The following is a 26,536-nucleotide window of genomic DNA, read 5'->3' as shown; positions in this document are numbered from 1 at the left end:
AATTATGTTTTAAAACTTTGAAGTTTTGCAACACAAACTACCTGAAGTTACCAAAAAAAATCAATAACTTTTTTATCTTGAAGCGAAACTAAACAAATGACAAAACCAATAGAACATACGACATGGAATTTTTCACACTATTTTTTCGAATTAGAAATCATGTGTTAAAATATTTATTAAAAACTCAGTTGAAAAATTATTTAACTGACTTCGATCTATAATCATTACAGAATTGAACACTGATCTCAGACAACAAAAAAGGGACTAAATAATTTATGGTTGTTGATAATTATGTTTTAATCCCACGGGTAAAAATAAATTAGGAAGGATCTGATTAATCATATATCTCAAACTTTTTGTCTATCTGGGTTTAAATACTCGAATTTTAAATATTATTTCTCGACAACGAAGTGTTTAAATGATTAAAACTATCTGTTTTGTTGATTGCATCTGAACAAAATCAATAAAGCTGAAACAGCTCATATTGGTGTATGATACCTTATTTTATACAATTCAACAGTAAACAGAGGTGAAGCGGAGTTTCGCATCAAACAATGATGCATCACAAACAGAGCATGGAAAAATAAGAACAGAAAAATTTTCGACAAAAGCTGCCGACAGAACCACTGTTGTTATGAAAAGTTGTCTAAAAACAGGTCAACCAAATTTTTTCACGCTCGTCTCAAAAGAACTTCTGTTTGAAGAAAAACGTAAAAAACAAAAAATGTCAGCAGCAAATATTGAAACAGTTTATAAGCACAGAGAAAAAAATATGTCACTCAGCAGAAAACATGGGTAAAAAATCGTAGAGGCTAAAACATCTTGGTCATAAAAAAATCGATTTTCAATAACACAAATTAAAAACTTAAGTTTTGAAACCTTTACAAACCCAGCACCATCAGGAACAAAAAACGTTTACTGTCTTCAAACTACACAGTAGGAGGCAATAAAATTGGTAATTTATTCAGAATCTGCTACCCGACTAAACTTTTGTAACGAAAAAAAAAAAAACAAAAAACAAAACCAAATCATAACAAGACTGCTCGTATCAGGACGAAGCCCTGAATGTTCCGACTACCTTTTAAGGTATATGGAGCAAGCAGTAAAAACACACACAAAAAAAATAAATTTAATAAAATAAAATGAAAATTTTTTTCTAAAATTTGAATTTTTTTTTGAAATTTCTCCCCCCACACGCCATATAAAGTGCAAAAGGATATGTTTTGCTCCTTGTAACAAATCAATTATGGCAATTCAGCTTCTTTCAACCAATTTGGAACGATTTCTAAGACGGATTAAATCTCCGCTTACGCATTAAAAGCCCGAAATCTATCGCGCGTTAATTGTCCCAAATTGGTCAGAATGGCAATCTTCAAGCCCCCATAACTTTACGAAAAATGATCATAGGTGAAATATCTTTTCAAATTTAAGCTCAAGACAACAATACCTTTTGAATGATATTTTAAAAAATCCGCCAAAAATGGCTAGTTAAAAAGTCGAAATTTGTCTGAAGAAAAAAGGAAAAACAAACCCACCCCGAGCACAAATATTCCGTTACTTTCGTATCGAAAGTCGGAACAATAAGCCTTATTTGGTTTACAAGCCGAGCAAGACGTTGAATTAGAACAAAAACTTGGCAGTAAAAAATGGTCTAAACATGTCTGTGAAGTGAACGACCAATTTCAATCGAAACAGATTTTACACATTTGTAAGAAAACTTATATTACAAAAAAAAGTTTTTGTTGCTAATTACAAAACACTTGCTCTCGCAAATGAAAGAAAAAGTAACATCAGAAATAAAACACACTACTTTTTTTAAAAAAAAATAACCAAGAAATTGCTCATTCAACTTACTCAATTAACAAATAGCCTTGCTCAATCAATTCCCAATTAACTCACAGCTCGAAAGGGAAACAAAACTGCTTATGTCAGAGCGAAGCACTGAACGTTCAGACTCCCCAGTGAAGTCAATGGAATGATTTTTGAAGAAAAATGACATAACTTTTTAAAGACTACCTGAAGACGTTTCTCCTACACGCTATTGAGAAAACAAAGTGACACAAGACTGCTTGTATCAGTGCAAAACTCCAAAAAATAGCCACCAAGTCGCCTTGCACCACCAACTGTTAATTAACTAACAGCTCAAAATTACCAGCAGCTCGAAAATGAGACAAAACTGCTTATGTAAAAGCGAACTCCTGAACGTGCCAAAAGTTTGCTCGTTGTCTCGGTTCTGAATTGTTAACTTTTATGATTCTGCTTAGAAACTGGTGTGCTAAAAACCGTTCCGCTATAAAACCTAGCTCCTTATTGATTTAAACACAAACTATTGCGGGTGTGAATCAAAAATGCGTGGGTGAATCAATTTCTGTTTACATTATCTCATTTGCCCATGTCTGTAGTTCACGTAAAAAAACCGATTCTAGCACGAACAGACTGGTCCGTTAACGAACAAAACATGTAGTTCACCGTGAATCAAATGTCATTCACAGTATCTCATTAGCCCCAACCCTGCGTCCGATCACCTGCTTGACATTAAGAATCCACATTCAATTGCGAACAAAACATGGGTTAAAACATGAAAAAAGCTCTTCAGAAAATATATTTTGAGAGGCTTGAAAGCTGAGTTCTCGCGATATCATAATTTTGAAATATCTTAAAAAGCTTGGATGCTGAGGGCTAACAAATCATATTTCAGTTTTAAACGATCTCCATTTTGTCCAAGGAAACAAAAAATTCAAGCTTCTAAGACCACAAACACTGTTTCTGTCCCATTTTGACACAATTACGTCTCCGATTTTCTTCAATACAATTCCAAACTTTGGGCCTGACTTCAGGGGCGGATCTAGGATTTCCTCGAGGTGGGGGCGGATTTTCCGCACTCAGTAAAAAGAGAAAATAAAAGATTATAATGGATTTATATTGTCAGTCTTCATAGATTTCAAAAAAAAATATTATAATCGATTAAATATGGATTATAATGTTATTATGTTTCAATAAAAATCATTATAATTGAATATAATCGAATATTTTTAAAGATTTTTTTCTCAAATTTCATTGAATTATAATCTATTATAATGGATTATAATCCATTATTATTCAACCAACGTCATTGCTTCATTTCGTTTTATTTTTGTTTTGTGTGCTTTTTAGTTGGTTACCGAACTAAAAGGAACTGTGATTTTGTACTTATAGCCTAAACTTAAATTAAATTTGATTTTTACTGTGTTTTCACATTAGCTAAATTATAATCCATTATAATTGATTTCTTTTGTGAGATATTTTGATAGAAAAAGGGATTATAATCTAAGGGGATTATGAGAGATTATAAAAGGTTTTCGGAAAAATTATAATCAATTATAGTTGATCATTTTTTATTAAAATGTTAGCAAAAATGATATCAATATAATGGATTAAAAATCGCTTAAACAACTAAAATTGGCGCTAATAATTAATTAAAGTTTTGCCAAAAGTACGATTATAATTATAAAATAATCGAATATTTTCTTTTTTTCGGAGTGTGAGAGGGCGCCTTTAGAAAACGATTTCTACTATTTTGTACGCCAAAGCGTGTTGGGATTTGAATTTTGTGTAAGGAAGACAAGGAGTATCTCGGAACTTTTTTGCGCAGCCACATCGATGTGCTCGTACGCGAGTGAGCCAACCAGAAGTGGTGCCTTAATTTTATCTTTTGACTGTTCTTCTGAAATTTTGCTAAGTACAGCATTCTTCTTCCGTATTCCTCTCAGTCTCAGAACTTTTGTTTTGACATGTAATTCGATTGCAAATTTTCGATATTGTTATTCGATTGTAAACTTTCGATGTTGTTGATTGATACCTTTGAAGTGAGGTTGATTAAATTTATTTTCATACTATGAGTATTAAGGCTCTTTCCCATATACAATCCACGTTTAGTCAAAAGTGAACCTGGCTGACAATTTTTTTTTTCAATATCAATTGGCCATCACAAAAGCTTATTGAAAAGTTCTGCAAAACAATATATTCTAGTAAACCAAAGAGCCAACCCGCATCCAGTTTCAAGCGTTAATAATCGATTATATTACGATTTTAGTACCAGTCTCACTATAATTGAGAAACAATCAATTTTAATCAATTAATAATCGATTATAATCTCTCTTTTTAAATTCAAAATATAATTCATTATAATCCATTATAATCGATTATAATCCATTATTTATTCGTCTATTTTTTGACACAATTATAATCGATTATAATTGATTATAATCCATTATTTTTATTCAAATTTCTATTTTTTTTAGTTTTGCACAAAAATCCATTATAATTGATTATAATTGATTATAATCCCTTTTGTTTGTCCATTTTTGTCTTCGAAATTGCATCTAAATTGCTTATATTTTATGCTTTTTGTGTACGTTGGTTCCTATGAAAAATGAGAAAAATGTTTTTAAAGTTTTCCAATTAATTCAAATTCATAAGTTTTTTTTTTTTCATTTCTTCCCCATTAGAGTTGTTTTGTGATGCATATTTTAAGCTTTTTTAAACACCAAAACATCAGCAGATTTATTTAGTTTTATGATTGATTCGGAAAATTTATTTTTCATCTACCGCGAGAACCTTTCCACTCATATGAAAGGATCTCTATGAAACTTTTGTTTCGTGGTATAACTTTGTGTTCAGATGAACCAAAGTGTTCAAGAGATCTCTCTTTCAGAGATTTTTTAGTGACACAAAAAAATAACCCATAAGATATATTTCGAATAAAAGAAAATTTCGGCAAAATAAGAGATTATAATCGATTATAATCGATTATAATTGATTTTAAGGGTTTTTTGTAAGAACTTTAATCAATTATAATCAATTATAATCGATTATAAGAGATAATAATCTCTTGAAAAATATCACGATTATAATCGATTATAAATCCCTTAAGGACCTAATTTTGGTAATTATAATCGATTATAATTGTCAAAAAATCATCATAATAATCCGTTATAATCGATTATTTACGCCTAAACTTGGATGCGGGAAATCAACAAAGAGTTATGTTTGTTTTTTTTTTCGGCGGAGAAAGTCCTAACCTGAGCTTGATCAATAGTTAATTACTTGGGGGTTAAGCAGCAATTCCAAAACCAGGCAAAAACAGATCTATACTGCTCAAAAGCACCAAAAACAGCTCTATCAACTTCAAAAAACAAAAAGTCTTAAAAAGGAAAGTTTTGAAAAACGGCAGATCGATCCGACCGCCAGCCGTTTTACAGAAAAACTTCCGATTGCTTAACTTTTGACTCCTTATTCACTTATCATTTGCCAGGAAGCAACAAACGCCAGATGAATGTGTTTTTACTATGCGGATATAATACATACAAAGTAAATTTGCCAAATAAAAATTAAACTGCAAAAAATTTTGAATTCAAACTCGTCCGATTTAGTATTTGCATCTAGAAATTCTTTATTGTCGTTTGGTGCCAAACTACGACTAAAAAGAGTGTAACGTGATACATCAGTCGAAGTTGAACGACATGCGTTCTCCGCTACTTCGAAGAAAAAACAAAAAACTGAGAAAACAAACTTGAGTTTCCACTAGAATTCGAACCTGGCATTCCGGGTCATGACTCACCCGCACTGGAAAAAAAGGTTTCGGATCGACTTAAAATGATTTTAAATCGATTTTAAATCGATCCAAATCAATTAACAATGCACATTTTTCAAACTTAAATGGATTTTAAATCGATTTAAATTGATCTTATTGAAAATTTTAAATCGATTCAAGTGTCTAAAAATTGGTTTAAATCGAGTTGGATAGATTTTCCGACTCACTAAAATCCATCCGAAACTCACTTAAATCCATTTTAAGTTGATCCAAATCGATTAACAATGTACATTTTACGAAGTTAAAGTTAAATCGAATTAAATCGATCTTTTGAAAAATTTAAATCGATTTAAAAGTCTAAAAAATCGATTTGAATCGATTTGGATGGATTTTCCAACTAAAATCAAATTTTTGCTAACACGGCGAAAAAAAACATACCCTCTAAAAATGTTGGAATTTTTGTTGTCGATTTTTTAAACATATGAAACGAATCAAGAAAAGGGTCAAAATAGATCAATTTTTGAGCTCAAAATATGCAAGAAAATCATAGAAAATTTTGGAGTTTTTATTTGGTCTTTTTTATGCTACAATACGCTATGGATGTAAAATAAAAAATCATAGGCAATAAATAAATGCAAAAAAATTCGAAACAGATAAATCTCGAATGAACAAAATTGATTTAAATCGATTTAAATTTGTTTTAATCCCCCTAATAGTAAAAACAAATTCAGACTGAAAAAGAATGCATTTAAATTGATTTAAAATTGATTTGGATTAATTTTTTTAGCTGGGATTTAAGATCAACTTAAATCGATTTTAATTCGATCCAAATCAATTTTTATCTTTTTTTTAATCTTCGTACTTTTTTCATACTAAAATTAATCCTAATCCATTTTTGTCAGTGCGGACAGATTTGGTATATAGTACTAACCAAACCACGTCCTAAGTAGAAAAATTGTCAATAAGGAACTTTTGTTCATCCCTATCATTATGTTTATGCGTGATTTTGTTCCCAAAGGATAAGAAAATTCCGCTGTTTGATAACTTCGTTCGAATTTCGCAGCGTGAGTGAGTCATTGGCTAATACACCCGCCTACAGAACTAAATGTCCGAGTTCGATTCCTCATGGGAAAATTTTTATTCCGTATTGTGATATGCGTTGCGATATCAAATTGAAAACAAGTTGGAATTCAATACTTTATTCAGAAGATTGAATTTAGATTTTCTCTTTTCTTTGTTTTCTTATGTACTGAGAGATAGATCGTTGTTAAGTACTCTGATCTCTCACTTAGTCTCAGTGTCATCACTTATGTATGAACTTGAGCGTACCATAAAATAATGATTTAACACCAGAGGTTGGCTGTACATCCGTATAGTGAGTACTGCTACTGCAGTAGCGGTATGACACACCCCCCTCGGTGAAAGAAATAAATTATACAACATCAGTAGGATAATTTATTTAAAAGAGTTTTAATTTACTCAGTTCGGAAGAAAGTTCTTAAGATGAATGACAGTTTTTGGATTATGTAGATTTCAATTTTCCTCTAGCTCAATTTCCCAACTCGGGTTCCAATCTACTCCTTCATCTAAAGTAGCATATCCGAATTTTCGCATAAATAAATGTCTTTCGAGTCGCCGCACTTTTGATTCCAAAGGTCTGTCTTCCCGATCTTTGAACTCTCTCAGCTGGTTTCTGTATTCTTTAAGTGCCTCCTTCAAAAGACTTCTGCCTGTAAGATTTTCGGATATTTCTTTGATTGAATGTTTTATCGGATCTCCGAAACGTTTGGGTTCTTTATTTTTTGTTTGTCTTGAACTCCGTCGAACACCTGACTCTTCCGCACTTGATTCGTCCGAGAATCCTTGTGGTGGTTCGAAATTCGTATCCAATTCTGAGCCTTTTTGAGGATTTTCTCTAAGTTCATCCGCAACTCGCTGCACTCCTCTTTTTAACAATTGGTCCGCGTACTTTTCCCAGTCAGATGGTGCCAAATTTCTATTGTGAAAAGTCTCCACTATATCTTCAAGAGGGGTGTGCGCGTCAATGCCCTTCAGTTTCGGACGCTGTTTGGTTTTCGGCGTAGAACTCGACTGGATTTTGGTATCTACTGTGACCGAATCCGGCTTAGACATTGCTTGCTCTTGTTCCGAGTTGACTGCAGTCGCAGTTTGGTTTGTGTTTGTCCCCTGTTGTTGTTTGCTTCGGCCTTTCTTCTCTTTTCCGCTTTTTTCCGGCTTGTTCGTGATTATTTCCTCTGATAATTTTGGTCCCGCCAAATTTGGTTTTGCTCTTTTTATAGCAAGATTCAATCCTCCCCCGGCTTCTGTGTCCTTAGAAGTGACGATTGTTTGGCTCTTCTGAAAGCGCTCTATTGGGTCCATTTCATTTGCAATTTCCATTTCTCCTTGGAGTTCGTCCTCCGATTCCAACTCCTCTAGTAGTTCTGGAGAACTGACTCGTTTGAACTTTTTTGTAGGTTCCGACGATGGACTTTTACTTGTGCTTCTCTGTTTTTCTTGTGTAAGTACGGTTTTTGATTGAGCTATGTCCGATTTTCTATAGATCGAACCGGCCGATGTCTTAATTGTTGATTCCGTTTCTGAAGCTATTTTCCCCTTTAGTGGTCTGGTTAGGGCTTGTCCGCTTTTCCTTAGGGGGTCCTTTCTAAGTATTGTCTTGGGTGGTGACTTGCATTGGTTTTCTACTTTATCTTCCACAAATCCTTTTTCCCAAGAGTAAATCATTTCTTTTCGAAGGTCGGGATTGAGTTGACCTGTCTCGTCCACTAATTTCCTGATGTCATTTTTAGCTGCGTCCCTTCTTTCGTAGTTCCAACGGGCGTTTGCCTCCAACAATTCCTTTAGAGCTTTGGCTCTCTCTTTGTCTCTGTCCGATGTTAGCTGCTGCTTGTGCAGTGGGCTTGTATCCCTGCTCAGTTGTCCCTTGCGCACTATCTTGAGATTCTCTCTTGACTGGTCAATCCTCCTTTTCATTTGAGACGCAGTCAGTGCTGAGCGTTCCAAGTGTTGTTTGTCTAAAGAATCAGAATTATTTAAAAACCTATCCCTCACAATTTTAAATTCTGTTTTTGGTAGTCTGCCGAAATGTGCTTGGAACGGGGATACTTGAATTGTTTTCTGCTTGTTCCATCGTAAATCTCGCATTATAATACTGAGACATAATTTGATTGATTTATTATTTTCATCGAGCATCATCACTCCCAGTCTTCTCTTTATTGTTTGAATTGTACGTTCAACCAACCCACAACCTCTGTGATCCCCCACCGGACAGAATTTTTGCTCGATATTGAGTTCCGAACAAAGTTTTTTAAGAGTTTTTCCCTTAAAGCCTGAAAATTGATCCGAACGAATTGATTCAGGGACTCCATGAGTGTCGATATATGATCTCAAGAATTTTACTGTGCTTTTTCCGCTTGTGGATTTTGTAACCTTCACAGATGGAAATTTTGAGAATCGATCAATAGCTACTAAAATATAGATTTTTTTTCCTTTTTGATTTTCTATAGGCCCCGCATAGTCTAGTTGTACCTCCTGTCCCGGCTGCGTGAGCAGTGGTAGTGGTTTTGACGAATTTTTCGAAATAAGGTATTTTACATTCTTACCATATCTGGTACAACTACGGCACTCCTCTGCCAAATTCACGATGTCCTTATTCATGTGTGGCCACCACAGATATTGCGCTGCTCCCAACATCGCTTCCTGTCCTGGGTGTCCCCGATGTATTCGTTTCAGGACAGCTTGTCGTAGTTGAACTGGTACTGCTAGCCGATTATTCACCAAGATGCAGTCGTCCTGAACTGCCATCTGCGACCACAACGGATTTGTATAGGGTCCCATCAGTTCGAATCCTTGTTTGTCCCCTTTCTCTATCACTCTCCTGAGGCGGTCCATCCACGTGTCTTCTGTGGTCAGTTCTGCTAGTAAGTTTTTGTCGAACAGTTTTGCGAGGTTGTCCAGAGTCTCTACTTGTTGCTGCTTTTGCAGCCTTAATTTTCCTAGACCCTTTGGCGGTTGGATTGAGCACACTTCCTCCTCACTCTCCGCCTCTTCTGTGGTTGTTAGGTCGACTTCTATTACGTTCACCTCACTGAGTTTTCGTTCTGTCGATGCGATCGGTTTTGACGATGTTGGATTGAATTCGTCTTCCAGATTTTCTCTGACTTCTTGAGTATCGGCCACCAGTTCTCGATTTTCCTGAACATTGTTTTCTCCGCCTATTAATTGCCAGAAAGAGAGCAGTCTTTGGTCCGCTATTCGTTGTTGTTCCGGTTCCAGCGACCATTTTACTCGTTGTTGTTGACGTGTTTCGCTGTCTGAGCTGTCCCTATTTTTTCTTCCTCCTCGTATAATCTTCCTTGTACGTTGTACTGTCTCTGTGATTTCCTCTTCTCCCGAGAGTTCGTTGTTGGTGGAAAATGATCGGTTCCACTTTGGGTCCATTAAGCTTTCTTCACGCTCCTCATTCCGCCAATCTTGTGGTGAGCTGGACCACCAGTCGTATGTTTTGTTTGTATTTTCTGACATCTCGATTCTTGAGTCTGTTTTTTCTATTTTTTCCGGTACTGGTCGTTTTTTTATTTTGCAATTTTTTGAGACTGACTGTTTGCTGGGTTGATTTGACGAAAAAGTGATTTGTTTCTGTTGAACTGTTGTGTTTAGCTGTTTTTGCAGTCGTGGAAACTTTTTTCTCTCGTTCCGGTCGAGCTTTGTTCGGTTTTGACCGTTTTGGTTGCTATAGCAACCATTACTTGATGACTGTTTCCTAACATTCCTTCTAGAACATTCTAGAACGTTTTCGTTCCGGTTGAGCGAACTTGAATCTTTAAGCCTACTGTTCCAGCAGTCGAACGCTTCATGAAAGGAGTTTATCGTAGCTACTACAAACTTTTCGTCTAATTCTGATTCGGGCCAGGGATCATTGAAAGGATCACGCGATAAATAATCAACTATGCCCATGTCCCTCCCCGGAATGTGAACTATGTTGAACTGATACGGCAGTAACCGGTCAACCCACCGGGTTAAGCGTGACTGATAGGTCTTGTTTGATTGATTAACCTCCAATGCTGTTGTAAGAGCTTTATGGTCAGTTGCGATGGTAAATGGTTTCCCCAGAAGATAGTGTTTATATCTGTCTACTGCCCAAACAACTGCCAATAGTTCCAACTCATTTGTTAAATATTTTTTTTCTTGAGCATTTAGGTATCGAGATGCGAACGAAATTGGGACCCACAACCCTTCATCATTTTGTTGTTCTAAAGTGGACCCTAGTCCACCATGGCTAGCATCGCATTTAACTCGTGTTTGTCGATTTGCATCATAATAATGCACTTTCGTAATATTTGCCACAGCTCCTTTTATAGCATTAAATGCTTCTGTGTGAACATCCCCCCACTCGAATTTTTTCACCGGGAGTTTCATGTATTTTAACTTTTTCTTTTGATTTTCTTCTTTAAGAAGAGGTCTTAATTTTTCTGTCAGACTTGCTACGTTAGGTATAAATTTAGCGAGATGATTTATGCTTCCTAGAAATGACCTTAGTTGTTTTAAGGATTTCGGCGGGTTCAACTTTACTACCGCTTCCGTTTTAGTGATCTTCGGTCTAACTCCTTCTTCTGAGAGATGATGACCCAACCAATTCACTTCTTGTTTAAAAAATTCACATTTTGATAGTTTCAGTGCCAAATTTTCCGCATCCAATTTCTTTAATACTGCTTCTACTAGGTTGGCATGTTCGGTTTCACTTCCCTTTGACACAATAAGTATGTCATCCAAGAAACAGAATGTGTTTTTAGCATGATTGATGGTTCTATCCATAGCCTTTTGAAATTCAGCTGGCATATCTGCTAGTCCGTAGAATCCTGTCAAGAATCTGTAAGTTCCGGTTGCTTTTCCGCCCACAATGTTAAAATTACATTGCCTAGCTGTATCCGCAGCCAATTTTAGTTAACTGTACGCATATTTCAAATCTAACACCGAAAAATATAGCGTACCCTTTTTGTTTTCAGTTACAATCTGGCTTACCCCATCAATAAGTTCGTCTACATTCGGCATTTGGTATTTGTTTTTAAACAATTGTCTATTGATTGGTTTCGCGTCCATTGCCAATTTTATTGAGTCGTTCTTCTTTACTGTTATCACAATCGGGGCGATAAAGCAATCACTTGTACACTTATCAAGTTTTGTTATTTGACCTTCTGTCAATAACTTCTCGATTTCTTTTTCGACTTTATCTTGTATATGAATTGGGATTCTTCTCCCCTTTTCTTGTATCGGACATAGTGGGTATTTGAATTTTGAACTGGCGATGTGGTTTTTAGAAATGCCTTGCCTTTCAAATAAGTTCTTAAATTTATTGAAAAATTTTTCTTTCCAACCTTCCGACTGCTCGCACATGAGCACGTCAAACCTGGTGAGTTCTTTTGGCGCTGTTCTTTGTGTAGTCACTATTCCCACTTGTCCTTGCAAGTCTAATCCCATGATGCATCTAGTTTTTCGCTCTGATACCAGAAAGGTTGCGCCCTTAACTTCCCAGCCCGCTGACCTCAGATTGGTTTTTAGGGCTCCCAGGATACTGATCGGTTGTTTGTTGTAGTCCACAAATTTGGTTTGTAAGTTCAATTTGTCGGACGGTATGAATCTCACTTTGTTTGATTTTTCCATGATTTCTTTCGTCGTTGCCCAGTTAAGAAATGAAACAGGACTACCAGTATCCACTGTTAGTTGAATAATCTGGTTATCTATTCGTACCATAGCTTTTAGTGACTTTACGCGGTTCAATGTTGGATCTCGAATAGAGTCTATTTTCTGAACTCTAACCACTTTTCCGTTTGTTTCTTTTCTCATTTCATTGATTCGATCTTTCACATATTTTGAAACTCGTTCATTTTCCGGTAAGTGGGTATGTATCAACATGACTTCAAATTCACTACATGACCCAACACCTTCACTGATCTGGTCGCATTCCACTATCGATTCTTCCGAATCTTCCGCAATTTCACTTACTTGTTGTGATCTGCACATTTTAGCAAAATGATTCGGTTTACCACAGTTTTTACAGTCCTTTCCCATCGCTGGACAGTTTATTAGGTGTCCTTGTTCAAACATCCTTCCACATCTATTACATGGTTTCGTTTTCGTGTTTTGATTTTTGTTATTATTCTGTCTGTTATTATTTTCTCTTCTATTTGGAGTTTTGGTTTTCCCCCCCAAATTTCGTACTGCCATTACAGGTTCCTGTTTTATTCTTACACCCGATGTGTAATTGCTACTTGATCCTCCTGCAGCCGCTGCATTAGTCTTTTGAAATGCCATTGTGGTTAACTTGCTATGTTCGAATTTTATAGCTCTTTTTAGAACTTCCACTGGATCCAGAGTTTCGAATGTCAACGTATCCTGTAATGTCATCTTCTTCATCTTCGAGATGAACAAGTCTCGCACTATTTCATTTTCCAATGTTCCTAGTTCTGATCTGGCTGCTTGAGCAGTTAACGCTGCGTGAAATGATTCTAGAGATTCTCCAGATTCTTGCATTCTCGTAAATAACTTGTATCTCTCGTAGGTTACACATTTCACTTTTTGAAACGAGACTTCTGCCAGATCTGTTACTTCTCTGAACGTCATTTTTGATATTTCTGCGTGCGGATTCTTTTGTAGGAATCTTTTCTTTCCCTCAGTGCCCAAAGATAGAAATAGTCGTGACACCAGTTTCTTTTGTACTTCGTTGTAGAAGACATTGTGTCCAACTCTTGGGCCTCTTGTTCTTTTCTCTTCGTTCTCCAATGCTACTCTGTCTCTTGCTAGTTTATCTCTAAGGATTCTAGCGTTCCTCGCATCTTCGTTCTCCCCATCCCTGGGCGTTTCCGGGCGTGGTGGTGGTTCCTCTAATATGTCTTTTGGTTCTTCCAAAATAATCTCTGGGTTCACATTTTCTTTTACCGTAACCGCCATGAGAAATTGTTCGAACCAAATTTTAAATTGCCACGGAGGGTCTAAATTCGCTGATGCCCAAAATACCGGGATTCCCATATCCGTTCTGTTGTCTTGAGCTGCGAATCCTGCTGGCTGCGCCATGTGATATGCGTTGCGATATCAAATTGAAAACAAGTTGGAATTCAATACTTTATTCAGAAGATTGAATTTAGATTTTCTCTTTTCTTTGTTTTCTTATGTACTGAGAGATAGATCGTTGTTAAGTACTCTGATCTCTCACTTAGTCTCAGTGTCATCACTTATGTATGACCTTGAGCGTACCATAAAATAATGATTTAACACCAGAGGTTGGCTGTACATCCGTATAGTGAGTACTGCTACTGCAGTAGCGGTATGACACGTATAAATAAAAAAAAACTACAACTTGTTGTAATATATCACCATAAGAGCAAAAATGATATAAGGAAAAAAATTAAATTTGTTCAGATAAAATAGTTTGAAAATAACTGCTGCTGTCTAACTTTCAGAAAAACTATATTTGTTATTCGAATCACGGCTGAGAGTTTTGTATGCTGAAATAAATGAATCACTTTGAATGATGTTGTTATTGAGTATCTGATTTCTTTTTTTTTCGGAAAAAATCCTGGCCAAACTATCCTACTCATCGCGTTTTCGAAACAATAATGTTAGTTTTCCAAGCCATGTATTTCAAGCTGCCAACGAATTTGCTTAACTAATTGATATAGCTGATGAAACTTTTTTATATTAAATGAGACTTGGACAAAATACATTTTTAATTCCGATATTGAAATAACTTTGGCATTGTAGTTCAACGTGATTTGTAAATAAAACAAACTTATGATCCTTTTTCTTCAAGGATTCTCAGAACGGTTCGATCCCTATTTCTTCCATCAGCTGATCCTTTGTGGAAGGGTATCCCTCCAAAATCATGTCCAGTAGATCGTTGCACCATCGCTTTCTCTTTCTCGCCTCCTGGAATGTCACAATATTGAATTGGTTTTAAATTAAGGCGCTAGCGGGTCTTTTATTTTATACGCCTCAATAAGAAAAAAAAGTGAACATACGGCGCAATTTAAAAAAAAAAACCTGGTGCGTCTCAGATTCGATCAGTGCCCTAGAGAATATAAGTCTCACGCATTAGCCACCCGGGTTGACCTCCATAAACCGAAGATGCTCATCATACAATTCCATTCAACAAAAAACCTTGTCATACAATTCCATCAATCAAAACTATGGAGAAAATGCTTATCATACAATTCTCATACATTTTCAAAAAACAATTGAAAAAAACTATAAATGATTTCGAGCACAGTGTATTTTACACGCTTTTTGAGCACAGTTGAACAGACTGCTGACGGAAAAAACTGGCTTTAAATTTTTTTTTGAAAAACATGCTTACCATACAATTTCCATATATGAAAATTGTATGACATGCTTTTTCGCCATAAAAAATAACTTTTTCGGAAACTTTTTGAAATTGGAAACTTCAAATGAGTTGGTAGCAGTTTCTCAGTCGAAAAATGCGAGCAAATTGCCATTGAATCCAAAAAAAAATAATTTGAAAAAATATATATATTTTTATGCCCTTGCATAAAAATACCGTTCTTGACTTTTTCAAAGCGTAAAATAATTGACCAATTGAAAGTTTCAATTACCAAAATACAATTCTCACTCCAAATTTTTGATCTTTCTAGAGTTAACGTGCGAAAGGCCAATTAGATCAAGTGTTAGCATAGTGCACTACACAAAAAGATGGGTTTTTTGAGAAACAGCTTAAAAAATAGTCTTCAGAGATACTATCAAATTACCACTTTTTCAGTCGTTATTCAGACGGCATTAAAAAATTCAGGTGTCAGTTATAATTTGTATTGCTTTCTAAAAATGTTTCTTTACACGATCAAGAACATCAGAACAACCAGTTGACTATCATTAAACATATTTGTCTTGGCTTTCACATTATAATTCGGTTCAGCCGTTTCAGAGATGGAAGTATGTACTTTGGGGGGGGGGGGGGGTGAAAAACATGGATGGCGACAGTGGGGGAGGGCCTTGTTCCCGATTGACGAAGAGGACCTTGCCATGTGTATCTCTGGTGTAATGGGCTACGGAAGTGAGAACTGTCTAGGTGGTGTAACCATCTTCATGACGGTGTCCTACTTCGAAGACTGGATTGAACAAGCAATACATCAAAACAGTTAGCAATTTGAAATGCTACTGTCACAAAATCAAATGAAGCATCTAAAACTATACTGTAGTTAATTAAAAATAATATACATGAATTTTTAAAGCTACTGTTTCTTATCGGACACGCGTAGAAATACGAGGCCAAACAATCATGTCGGATCCGGGTTGATGTGTTCGAGTTATGCTTCGACCGATTCGACCGAAAATATCTATGTTTCGATCGACTCTACCAAAAATGGCTATATTTCGACAGAATTGACTAGAGCTGGCTATATTTCGACTGACTCAAATCAAACTGTCTTTTTTACGCTTTTTTCTTCAGAAATTAGTTTTTTAGCAAAAGCTTGGAAAAGCAACTTCAACGTTATAATATATTCGATTCTGTCTATTTATTTACTGTTTTCTCGCACGTGTTATAATTTTCTTTGTAGAAAATGCATTAGTGGATGTCAGAAGTAGTGGATTCACGATGTTGGGGAGATTTACCGGATATTTTCTCCCAGATATGCAGGTTTTTTTATTAAAATATTGATATAACCCCCTCTCCAGTAATCCCCCCTCCTTTGAATTATGATTAGGACCTTGCTGCTCTCTAAAGAAATGAGAAAATTTACTGCAGAAAATTAAGAAACTGAGGTTGCAACTTCTAAAAAACTTTTTTCCTCGGGTTTTCTTCTCTCTTCACAGATTGCACGGCTTATTAGATGGGCTTTATCGTAATTTGTGCCAAATTTGAAAAAAAAATTCCGAAAACTGTTTGTCAGACAATTTCCATACAGAACAAATTTTTAGTCATACAATTTCCATTTATGGCAAAAATTTTAGTCATAAAATTTCCATTTGTGGAAAAATGTTTATTATAGAGGTTTTTACAATTTCCTGTACGTATGGAACTGTGTGACAAGAAATTTCCCGTTTATGAGAATTGTATGATAAGCATTTTTGGTCAACCCGGGCACTCAGCAATTAACGCTCCATAAAACCTAAACACTAGCCACATATAAAGTAGAGAACGATGCTATGAAATTTTCAATGCTTCAGATCGTGATTATGGCAAAAAAAAAGCCACCAAATAAGTGAACATTTTTATTTGCGAGTCATGTTACCAGAAAAGAAGGTTCGTATTAATACATTACGCTGCTCGAGTGTGTGATAAAAAAAAACTTTTATGAAAACAGTATGATGGATAAAAGGCCTATTAATTTCATAGGCCTTTTACGCATCTTGAGGATATACCATATTTGAGGGTGGAAAAAAACAATTCTTGTTTTTACTTCAAAATCAGTTCTAAGCTTAAACATACTTGAAATCTTTTACCAACAGTTACGTAGTCCATACACATATTTTCAGAAACGAAATTTACTCTGCAAGTTTTCATTGAACAATCTAAATTTAAATCTGTCATGTTAATTACGAATAGAAAAAAAATCTACAATTGGGCAACTGAGCCGAGTAAACATAAAACATAACTGAGCCAAGAAATTTGATGAATTTACTTAAATTTTATCATTTCTAATATTGATCGAACTTAAATTTACCATTTCTAATTTTGATCATTCTGTGAACCAACTTAATTACGGGGGAAACGTCAAGTACCCGATTGCAATATCCTTGTTTATTGCAAAGGTATTAATCAGCCAAACTTTTTTGTAGTTTCGGCATAATTATTTGTGTATTGTCCAAAAAATTGGGAAAATTAAGACAAATTTATAGTTTTACAATTTCAATATTAAAAAAAATTTTGATCATAGGCCTTTTATGCAATTTTGTACTAAGATTGTTTGATTGGTGTTTTTTTATATGAATGGAAGTTGTTTGATTAGCAGTTTTTTCAACCCGGGAAAGTCACCTCAAAATTCAACCCGACGTAGTTACGCCACTGAGTCACATAGAGCTCAGTTAAAGTAAAATTTTTATGTCAATTTTATGTTAACTTAATTCAGAGTAGGTGATTTTAACTTAAATTGTTCGTGGGTTAAACTTTATTTTTTATTCGCATCACGACTGAGAGTTTTGTATACTGAAATATACGAATCACCTTAAATGATGTTGTTATTGGATATCTGATTTCTTTTTGTTTCGAAAAAAAGGCCTGGCAAAAATTATCCTCCTCAATGCGTTAGCCACCCGGGTTGACCTCCATAAACCGAAGATGCTCATCATACAATTCCATACAACAAAAATCCTTGTCATACAATTCCATCCATCAAAACTATGGAGAAAATGCTTATCAAACAATTTTCATACATTTTCAGAAAACAATTTAAAAAAATTTTCAATGATTTCGAGCACAGTGTATTTTACACGCATTTTGAGCACAGTTGAACAGACTGCTGACGGAAAAAACTGGCTTTAAATTTTTTTTTTGAAAAACATGCTTACCATGAAAATTGTATGACATGCTTTTTCGCCATAAAAAATAACTTTTTCGGAAACTTTTTGAAAACCGGTTATTGGAAACTTCAAATGATAGTTGGTAGCAGTTTCTCAGTCGAAAAAAAATATATATTTTTTTCTAGAGTTAATGTGCAAAAGGCCATTTAGATCAAGTGTTAGAATAGTGCACTACACAAAAAGATGGGTTTTTTGAGAAACAGCTTAAAAAAATAGTCTTCAGAGATACTATCAAACTATCAAATTACCACTTTTTCAGTCGTTATTCAGACGGCATTAAAAAATTCAGGTGCCAGTTATAATTTGTATTGCTTTCTAAAAATGTTTCTTTACACGATCAAGAACACCAGAACAACCAGTTGACTATCATTAAACATATTTGTCTTGGCTTTCACATTATAATTCGATTCACCCGTTTCAGAGATGGAAGTATGTACTTTGGGGGGGGGGGGGTAACATGGATGGCGACAGTGGGGGAGGGCCTTGTTCCCGATTGACGAAGAGGACCTTGCCATGTGTATCTATGGTGTAATGGGCTACGGAAGTGAGAACTGTCTAGGTGGTGTAACCATCTTCATGAAAGTGCCCTACTTCGAAGAATGGATTGAACAAACAATCCATCAAAAGAGTTAGCAATTTGAAATGCTACTGTCACAAAATCAAATGAAGCATCTAAAACTATACTGTAGTTAATTAAAAATAATATACATGAATTTTTAAAGCTACTGTTTCTTATCGGACACGCGTAGAAGTTACGAGGCCAAACAATCATGTCGGATCCGGGTTGATGTGTTCGAGTTATGCTTCGACCGATTCGACCGAAAATATCTATCTTTCGATCGACTCTACCAAAAATGGCTATATTTCGACAGAATTGACTAGAGCTGGCTATATTTCGACTGACTCAAATCAAACTGTCTTTTTTACGCTTTTTTCTTCAGAAATTAGTTTTTTAGCAAAAGCTTGGAAAAGCAACTTCAACGTTATAATATATTCGATTCTGTCTATTTATTTACTGTTTTCTCGCACGTGTTATAATTTTCTTTATAGAAAATGCATTAGTGGATGTCAGAAGTAGTGGATTCACGATGTTGGGGAGATTTGCCGGATATTTTCTCCCAGATATGCAGGTTTTTTTTATTAAAATATTGATATAACCCCCTCTCCAGTAATCCCCCCTCCTTTGAATTATGATTAGGACCTTGCTGCTCTCTAAAGAGTTGAGAAAATTTACTGCAGAAAATTAAGAAACTGAGGTTGCAACTTCTAAAAAACTTTTTTCCTCGGGTTTTCTTCTCTCTTCACAGATTGCACGGCTTATTAGATGGGCTTTATCGTAATTTGTGCCAAATTTGAAAAAAAAAATTCCGAAAACTGTTTGTCAGACAATTTCCATACAGAACAAATTTTTAGTCATACAATTTCCATTTATGGCAAAATTTTAGTCATAAAATTTCCATTTGTGGAAAAATGTTTATTATAGAGGTTTTTACAATTTCCTGTACGTATGGAACTGTGTGACAAGAAATTTCCCGTTTATGAGAGTTGTATGATAAACATTTTTGGTCATCCCGGGCACTCAGCAATTAACGCTCCATAAAACCTAAACACTAGCCACATATAAAGTAGAGAACGATGCTATGAAATTTTCAATGCTTCAGATCGTGATTATGGCAAAAAAAGCCACCAAATAAGTGAACATTTTTATTTGCGAGTTATGTTACCAGAAAAGAAGGTTCGTATTAATACATTACGCTGCTCGAGTGTGTGATAAAAAAAAATCTTTTATGAAAACAGTATGATGGATAAAAGGCCTATTAATTTCATAGGCCTTTTACGCATCTTGAGGATATACCATAATTGAGGGTGGAAAAAAAACAATTCTTGTTTTTACTTCAAAATCAGTTCTAAGCTTAAACATACTTGAAATCTTTTACCAACAGTTACGTAGTCCATACACATATTTTCAGAAACGAAATTTACTCTGCAAGTTTTCATTGAACAATCTAAATTTAAATCTGTCCCAGAAAACAGACGATACTCAACCAATAAATTTTAAAAAATGGGAGGGTTTAAAGCTGATAGAGTTCCTTATAGCAGTGTAAACAAAATCGTTGTTACAAAAATTAGCTCAAACATTGTGAGCTGCAAAAGCAGGCAAACAAGCTTGTGCTAGCTTTTCCCAGAAAACTGAGATAGTTTTGCTGTTTTAATCATCTCATGTACGTACCGGCAGAGGGAGGCTGATCCTTTTACTAGAACTTTCTTTTAGCAGACAGACCTTTCAGAACTACAAGACCTAAGACTAAGAATCAACAAGACCTAAGAATTAAACAAATTCGCCTTCCTCCTTAACACTTATAATTATAAACCCCTCCCCTCAAAAAATCACACACAAAACTTTATTTAATTGTCACATGAAACGATATGAAGCCACTAAGCTAATATAATATAGGCAAAACCTATTAAGCCAAAAAAAAAGAGAGAAAAAAAAACAAAAAAAAATTTGAAAACTAACCAAAAGTTATTCAATCCCACTCGCCCTCACATCACAGACATGCACAAACAGATTTTTTTTGCTCGTGGAAGGCCGACGCAATATGAGTCCATTAGGTCGACATAACATAGGCCGAAAGCTGTCAAGCCGAAAAAAGGGGGAAAACAGAAAAGCTGAAAAAACATTGTTGTCATGAAGTATTTGAGCAATAATTTCTGTTACGATTTTTAACACTTTGTCACTAAGCCAATAAGATAAAAGCCGAAACAGTTTTTAAGCAAAAAACCAGAACACTTAAAGCAAATACAATGTTAATTACGAATAGAAAAAAAAATCTACAATTGGGCAACTGAGCCGAGTAAACATAAAACATAACTGAGCCAAGAAATTTGATGAATTTACTTAAATTTTACTATTTCTAATATTGATCGAACTTAAATTTACCATTTCTACTATTGATCATTCTGTGAACCAAGTTAATTACGGGGGAAACGTCAAGTACCCGATTGCAATATCCTTGTTTATTGCAAATGTATTAACCAGCCAAACTTTTTTGTAGTTTCGGCATACTTATTTGTGTATTGTCCAAAAAATTGGGAAAATTAAGACAAATTTATAGTTTTACAATTTCAATATTAAAAAAAGTATTGATCATAGGCCTTTTATGCAATTTTGTACTAAGATTGTTTGATTGGTGTTTTTTTATATAAATGGAAGTTGTTTGATTAGCAGTTTTTTCAACCCGGGTAAGTCACCTGAAAATTCAACCCGACGTAGTTACGCCACTGAGTCACATAGAGTTCAGTTAAAGTAAAATTTTTATGTCAATTTTATGTTAACTTAATTCAGAGTAGGTGATTTTAACTTAAATTGTTCGTGGGCAGAGACGGATTTAGAGAGAGAAGGGGGGCTGTGATGGGGTGCGGGGATGGTGGTCGGACGTCCATTTTCCTTAGGGATTGGACCAATTCACCAGCCAAAAGGTAACTCTTTTTGCATTATTTTATGAAATCCATTATCGGCCGACCAACCCTTAAATTTTCCGAAAGGCGCCTTTGGGGCAAATATATACTAATTTTGAAGGGGAGCGCGCAAAAATTTACACAAACTGTCCAAAAACGACATTTTTTACATGTTTTTCAAAAATTTGCCTGCGGTGCAGAAAATTTTGTCAAAATAGGCTCTTTATAGCGTTGTGGGGACCTTGTTCGTGCGTATATAAACCAACAAAAACTTACGTCATTTGAGAAGTTACTTACATGATTTTCGTAACTGCTACATATCTCTTACGTCATTATTATGTAACAGCTCCGTTTTTTCGGTTGGCTTATGTAATATCTAATTTGTTACCTTAGAGTACAGCTCATGGTCCTTCAGAATCGCCTGGCGCACTTCTGGCTCAATTGCACCGGCACTCTCTTTGATTTTGTCTATCTTCTCTTTTAATTCGGTCTCTTTACGGCACAGCTCTTCGTAATCTTCCTTTGCTTTTTCCAACGTCGGCAGACTGGAGAGCTTCGACAGCTCAGCTGATTTTTGCTTGACCTAAAAAAATTGTGCTTTTCTTGGAATCACAGCCAATAAACGACATTGGAAAAGGTTAATGAACTCAAGAAAACTGAAAAAACTACCAATTTTTTTGTTTAAATTTTGAAGTTTTATCGAAGAAATGTTTAAGACAAAAGCGCTCTTTGAACTTCAAAAACGTTTTATATTGCACACTTTTTTGATAAACCAATACAATTTAGGGAAACGATCAATGAGTATTTTTTTTTGTTCTGTTGGGAAATCTGACTTTTGAAATTAAAAGCCAAGCTCCATCTTTCGTGTCATTTGAGCATCTGAAATGAGACAGCGTTTGTTGCATTCAGTCTCCAGAAGATTTTCGAGCGAACTAAGAGGAAGAGAGGATGTCAAAGTCAACACGACAAAATAACATTGAGCACGAACAAATTTCGAGATAAAATTTTGAGGTAGCACAAGTTTATTCGGCCATGAATATTTAATTTTATTAAGAGGTCAACCGCAGTTCTTCTAACCGAGCCAAAACATAGATGGATAAAGAGGCTACATAATCTAAATCTTCAGAAAATGTTTTCACTAACCTTATGTTGGATTTCCTGAAGTTTTATCTTGGCATCATTAATTCTGAGATCCAGTTCTTTGATTTGCGACTTTTGTACTTCAGGAAAAAGCGCTTGATTGTATACGTATACTTTTTGTTTATTATATACTTTCTCCTTAAGTGTACCTTCTTCGACTAAAATAGAAGTCATGTTCGAAAAAAAATTACATTTTTCCCCCTTTGAATCTTTTTTGTACCATTTGACAGTTAGGTAGTGGCACCTTGCAATTAACACAAACACAAAATTTTTCTCAAAATGTTTCAAATTTGCGACTTTTGTTAAATATCAGTTTGCGCCAGATTTCTATTACTGCGCACATCGCACGCGGCAATTTGAACCGCTCAGAACTCTTGCCAATTTGGATTGAGGTGAGCTAATTGATCCAAAATAGCGTTTATAGACACATATTTTTTTCATTTCACGATTAACCTGGCGTAAAAGGCTTGAATCTTATTTTCTGGAAAAAAAACTATTAAATTTTCGAGCCGAAAAAAAAACATTCTGAATGGTAATCGGAATAATCAGAGTTTTGACCAGATACAAGCAATCCAGTTTTTTTCTGAACGATCACGGCAATAATGTACTAACAACGTATAACAGCTACAATTTTAGGGGATATAGAGTAGTATCACAGCTGTGGATGAGAGCTTGGAATCAAAATTAGGTCTCGATTGCTGTAAAAAGTCAAATACAGTGGACAATCAACAAACCGTCGTATCTACAAACACCCATAAGTTAAAGCCGAACTTACATCACATTTACGTAAATTACACCATAATAATGTAAAAATTGCGCTACAAATGGCATTCTGTACTTAAGCTGCATAACAGTTTCAATTTTCGGCTTATTGGAATGGTAACATATTTTGGCGTGTTGGCCTTTTACTGTCGAATACATAACAGCTGCAGTTGAAAAACTTTTAAAATAAACAATACACTTTTGTCCATTTGTATATAAAATTTTCAATTTAACAAAAGCACTCGAAAGACTTGAAAACGAACAAATACAGATTGAGTTGGCGCAAATCTACAGAAAAATTGAGGAAATCCCAATTGAAAAAGATCTAGCTCCACTTTTGAAGAAAGTGACGGAAAAATTGCGCTACATGAGGTTTTTTTCTCCTGTGCATTTTAGAATATTAATTTTCAATTAAAGTAATATTTTTGTACCATTTGACAGTTAGTGGCGCCCTGAAATCAACACTAGCAAGATATTTTTGTTAAACTGTGGGGAGTTTGCAGTTTTTCACTTCTGTCAAATATCTGTTTGCACCAGATTTCTATTATTGCGCACATCGTACGCGGTGAAATGAACCGCTCAAAACATTTTTCCAATTTGGAATGAGGAGAGCTGAATTATCCAAACAGCGTTAATAGACGACACAATTTTTTTTTCATTTTATGATTAGTCTAGCGTGAAAGGGATGTTTCTTTTAGAAAAAACTATTATTTTCGAGCCGAAAAAAAAACACTTTGAATGTTAATCGGAACATTCAGAGTTCTGACTAGATAGAAGCAATCCAGTTTTTTGAGAACAATCGCGACAAGAATGTACTGACAACGTATAACAGCTACAATCACTAGAGGTATCACAGCTGTAGCTGAGATAGTTGAAATAAAAACTGGATATTGGTTGCTGTAAAAGAACAGTCAAATACAGTGGACAATCAACAAACCGTTGTATCTACAAACGAAAAAATGTAAAAGAACAAATCCAGATTGAGTTGGCAAAGAGAAAACAGAAAAACAGACGCGCAAATTTAAATTTGACAAAATAGTGACCATTGTATTTTCAATGTGAATGCATTTTTTGCGTCTTCTTCAACCTGTCATAGATTTTAATGTTTTTTTTCATAGATTTTGAAAAAATTTAAAATGAATTCACAGGTAAAATTGATTTTCCAATACTTTTTGATACTGAAGTTTGGAATAATAAAGTTATGAGGCCTGTATACAGGAAGATGATCTCCAAAACATTCAGTTCATTCAACAACAACTGTGGAATTGAAACCCAAAAGTTTTATGATAAAAATTTCATCAAATACAAATAGTAGGATTAATTATGCAAAATTTGTTTGAGATCTACATTCAAGGAATGGACTCACAAGTTAATCAAAATCAAGCAAATCAAATCTCAATTTGAATGTATTGAAAGAGCTGTTTAATCGCAAAGTAGGCTGAACCCCAATTTCAAAATCTAGTTAGCTGACAAAAAACTGCAAATTGTCTCTATGGGTAAGTTTCATTCGAATCAAGCCGTGGTATACTTTTGTAGACTAATTTGACATTTATATCCACATAACTTGAAGGATAATTTAAAAACTTTCTCAATTCGACTTCATCTACTGCTGATACTTGATTTTTGGTAAAAGCAGACTATAATTAATCTGATACTTACAAAGTAAATTTGTTTAAACTGACCTTTTTTCAGCTTAAGTTCCCGCTGTAGCTCCTCTTTTAGGTGAAGTATTTGATTGAACCTTTTTTTCTGATACCTACTTTTTCAACATATTTTGGAAAAAAAACAGCAATTTTTTGCAAACTTTTTAATCATCATCTTTAAAATCGAGTAACAACCCGTAGATGATAAAGCATAGTATCTTGTAAGTTTCTTGGCAGTCGTCTTTTGGAAACTGTACCATTTTCGGAAAAACTCTCCCACTGTTGAGAACAGCTGATTTGCATGCAATAAAGAAATGAAACCCCGTGGAAGATGTTTCTGGTCCTTCATTACCAAAGACCAAATTCCTTCATTACCAAAGGAAGATGTTTCTGGACCAGCGGACAATATGATGCGTATAATGGTTAATTAACAATAATGTAGAATCATTGCGATGCTTTAGTGACGTTTATGCAAACTCATAAGCTTTTATTTAAGCCAACTTATAAATTTTTAATGCCAATTTTTGGTTTAAAAATCTATTTTGAAAAGATTAGATGTCTTAACGAAGTAAAGTTATGGAAATATGCCAGAAAATTTTTGGCAGACAATTTATTCATAAATAATTTATTTTACGGTCTGATAGATCTCGCATCTATTTTTAATGTTGCTAATCTTGTTGAGGCTATTTAAAGCTGATTTTAACAAAATCAGAATAGCACTGTTTTGATGGTTTGTTGTTAAATGTTTTTGTTTGACTTTCATGTTCAGTTCAAAAGATGAAATCAAGTGTTGAAAAAAAATTTCGTTTCAGGGTTATTTTCTCTTTTTGTGATATTTTTCGTGAATTCTGTTTGTTTTGAAAACCTACAAAGTAATTCGTTTTGAAACAAACAGAACACGAAAATTATCATACGACAAGTAAAATAAATTCGACAGAAAGACTATTTCAAAGTTTTTTTTCAAAATTTTTAAACCTAATTGAAAACTAAAGACGAACGAAAGATAACCAATATAGATTTCTAGATGTTTTCACCTCAGTTTCAACCTGCTAAAACTCAAAGAGTGATACAAGTTTAAACAAAAACAAGACTGCTCGTATCAGGGCAAAGCCTTGAATGTTCCGATTGCCTTTTAAGGTGGAGCAGTAATAATTTTTTTTCTAAAGTTTGAATTTTTTTTTATAAAAGTCATCACCCCACACGCCATATAAAGTACAAAAGGATAGATTTAGCTCCTTGTAACAAATCAATTATGGCAAATAAGCTTCTTTCAACCAATTTGGAACAATTTCTAAGGCGGATTAACTCTCCGCTTACGCTTTAATAGCGCGAAATATATCGCGAGCTAATTGTCCCAAATTGGCCAAAATGGCAATCTTTAAACCCCCATAACTTTACAAAAAATGATCGC

At 34.7% G+C, this 26,536-nt stretch overlaps 2 protein-coding genes across 2 annotated transcripts in view; both read right to left on the bottom strand.

Moving 5' to 3' along the window:
* The window catches only part of LOC134847028 (uncharacterized), a 397,482-nt gene that overhangs the window by 345,039 nt on the left and 25,907 nt on the right, over nucleotides 1-26,536 (bottom strand). The window lies entirely within an intron of this gene.
* On the bottom strand, nucleotides 14,344-22,894 carry LOC134846802 (homologous-pairing protein 2 homolog). The gene is made up of 3 exons (XM_063864193.1): nucleotides 22,724-22,894; nucleotides 21,969-22,163; nucleotides 14,344-14,515 (listed from the first exon to the last, which is right to left on the bottom strand). The coding sequence occupies exons 1-3, from the start codon at nucleotides 22,892-22,894 to the stop codon at nucleotides 14,405-14,407; spliced, it is 477 nt and encodes a 158-aa protein (XP_063720263.1). The 3' UTR covers nucleotides 14,344-14,404.

The sequence above is a fragment of the Symsagittifera roscoffensis genome, chromosome 5 (assembly GCF_963678635.1).
Source record: "Symsagittifera roscoffensis chromosome 5, txSymRosc1.1, whole genome shotgun sequence".
Taxonomy (NCBI): Eukaryota; Metazoa; Xenacoelomorpha; order Acoela; family Convolutidae; genus Symsagittifera; species Symsagittifera roscoffensis.
Note: the sequence above shows the minus strand (reverse complement) of the source record. Positions and strands in the feature narration are given on the sequence as shown.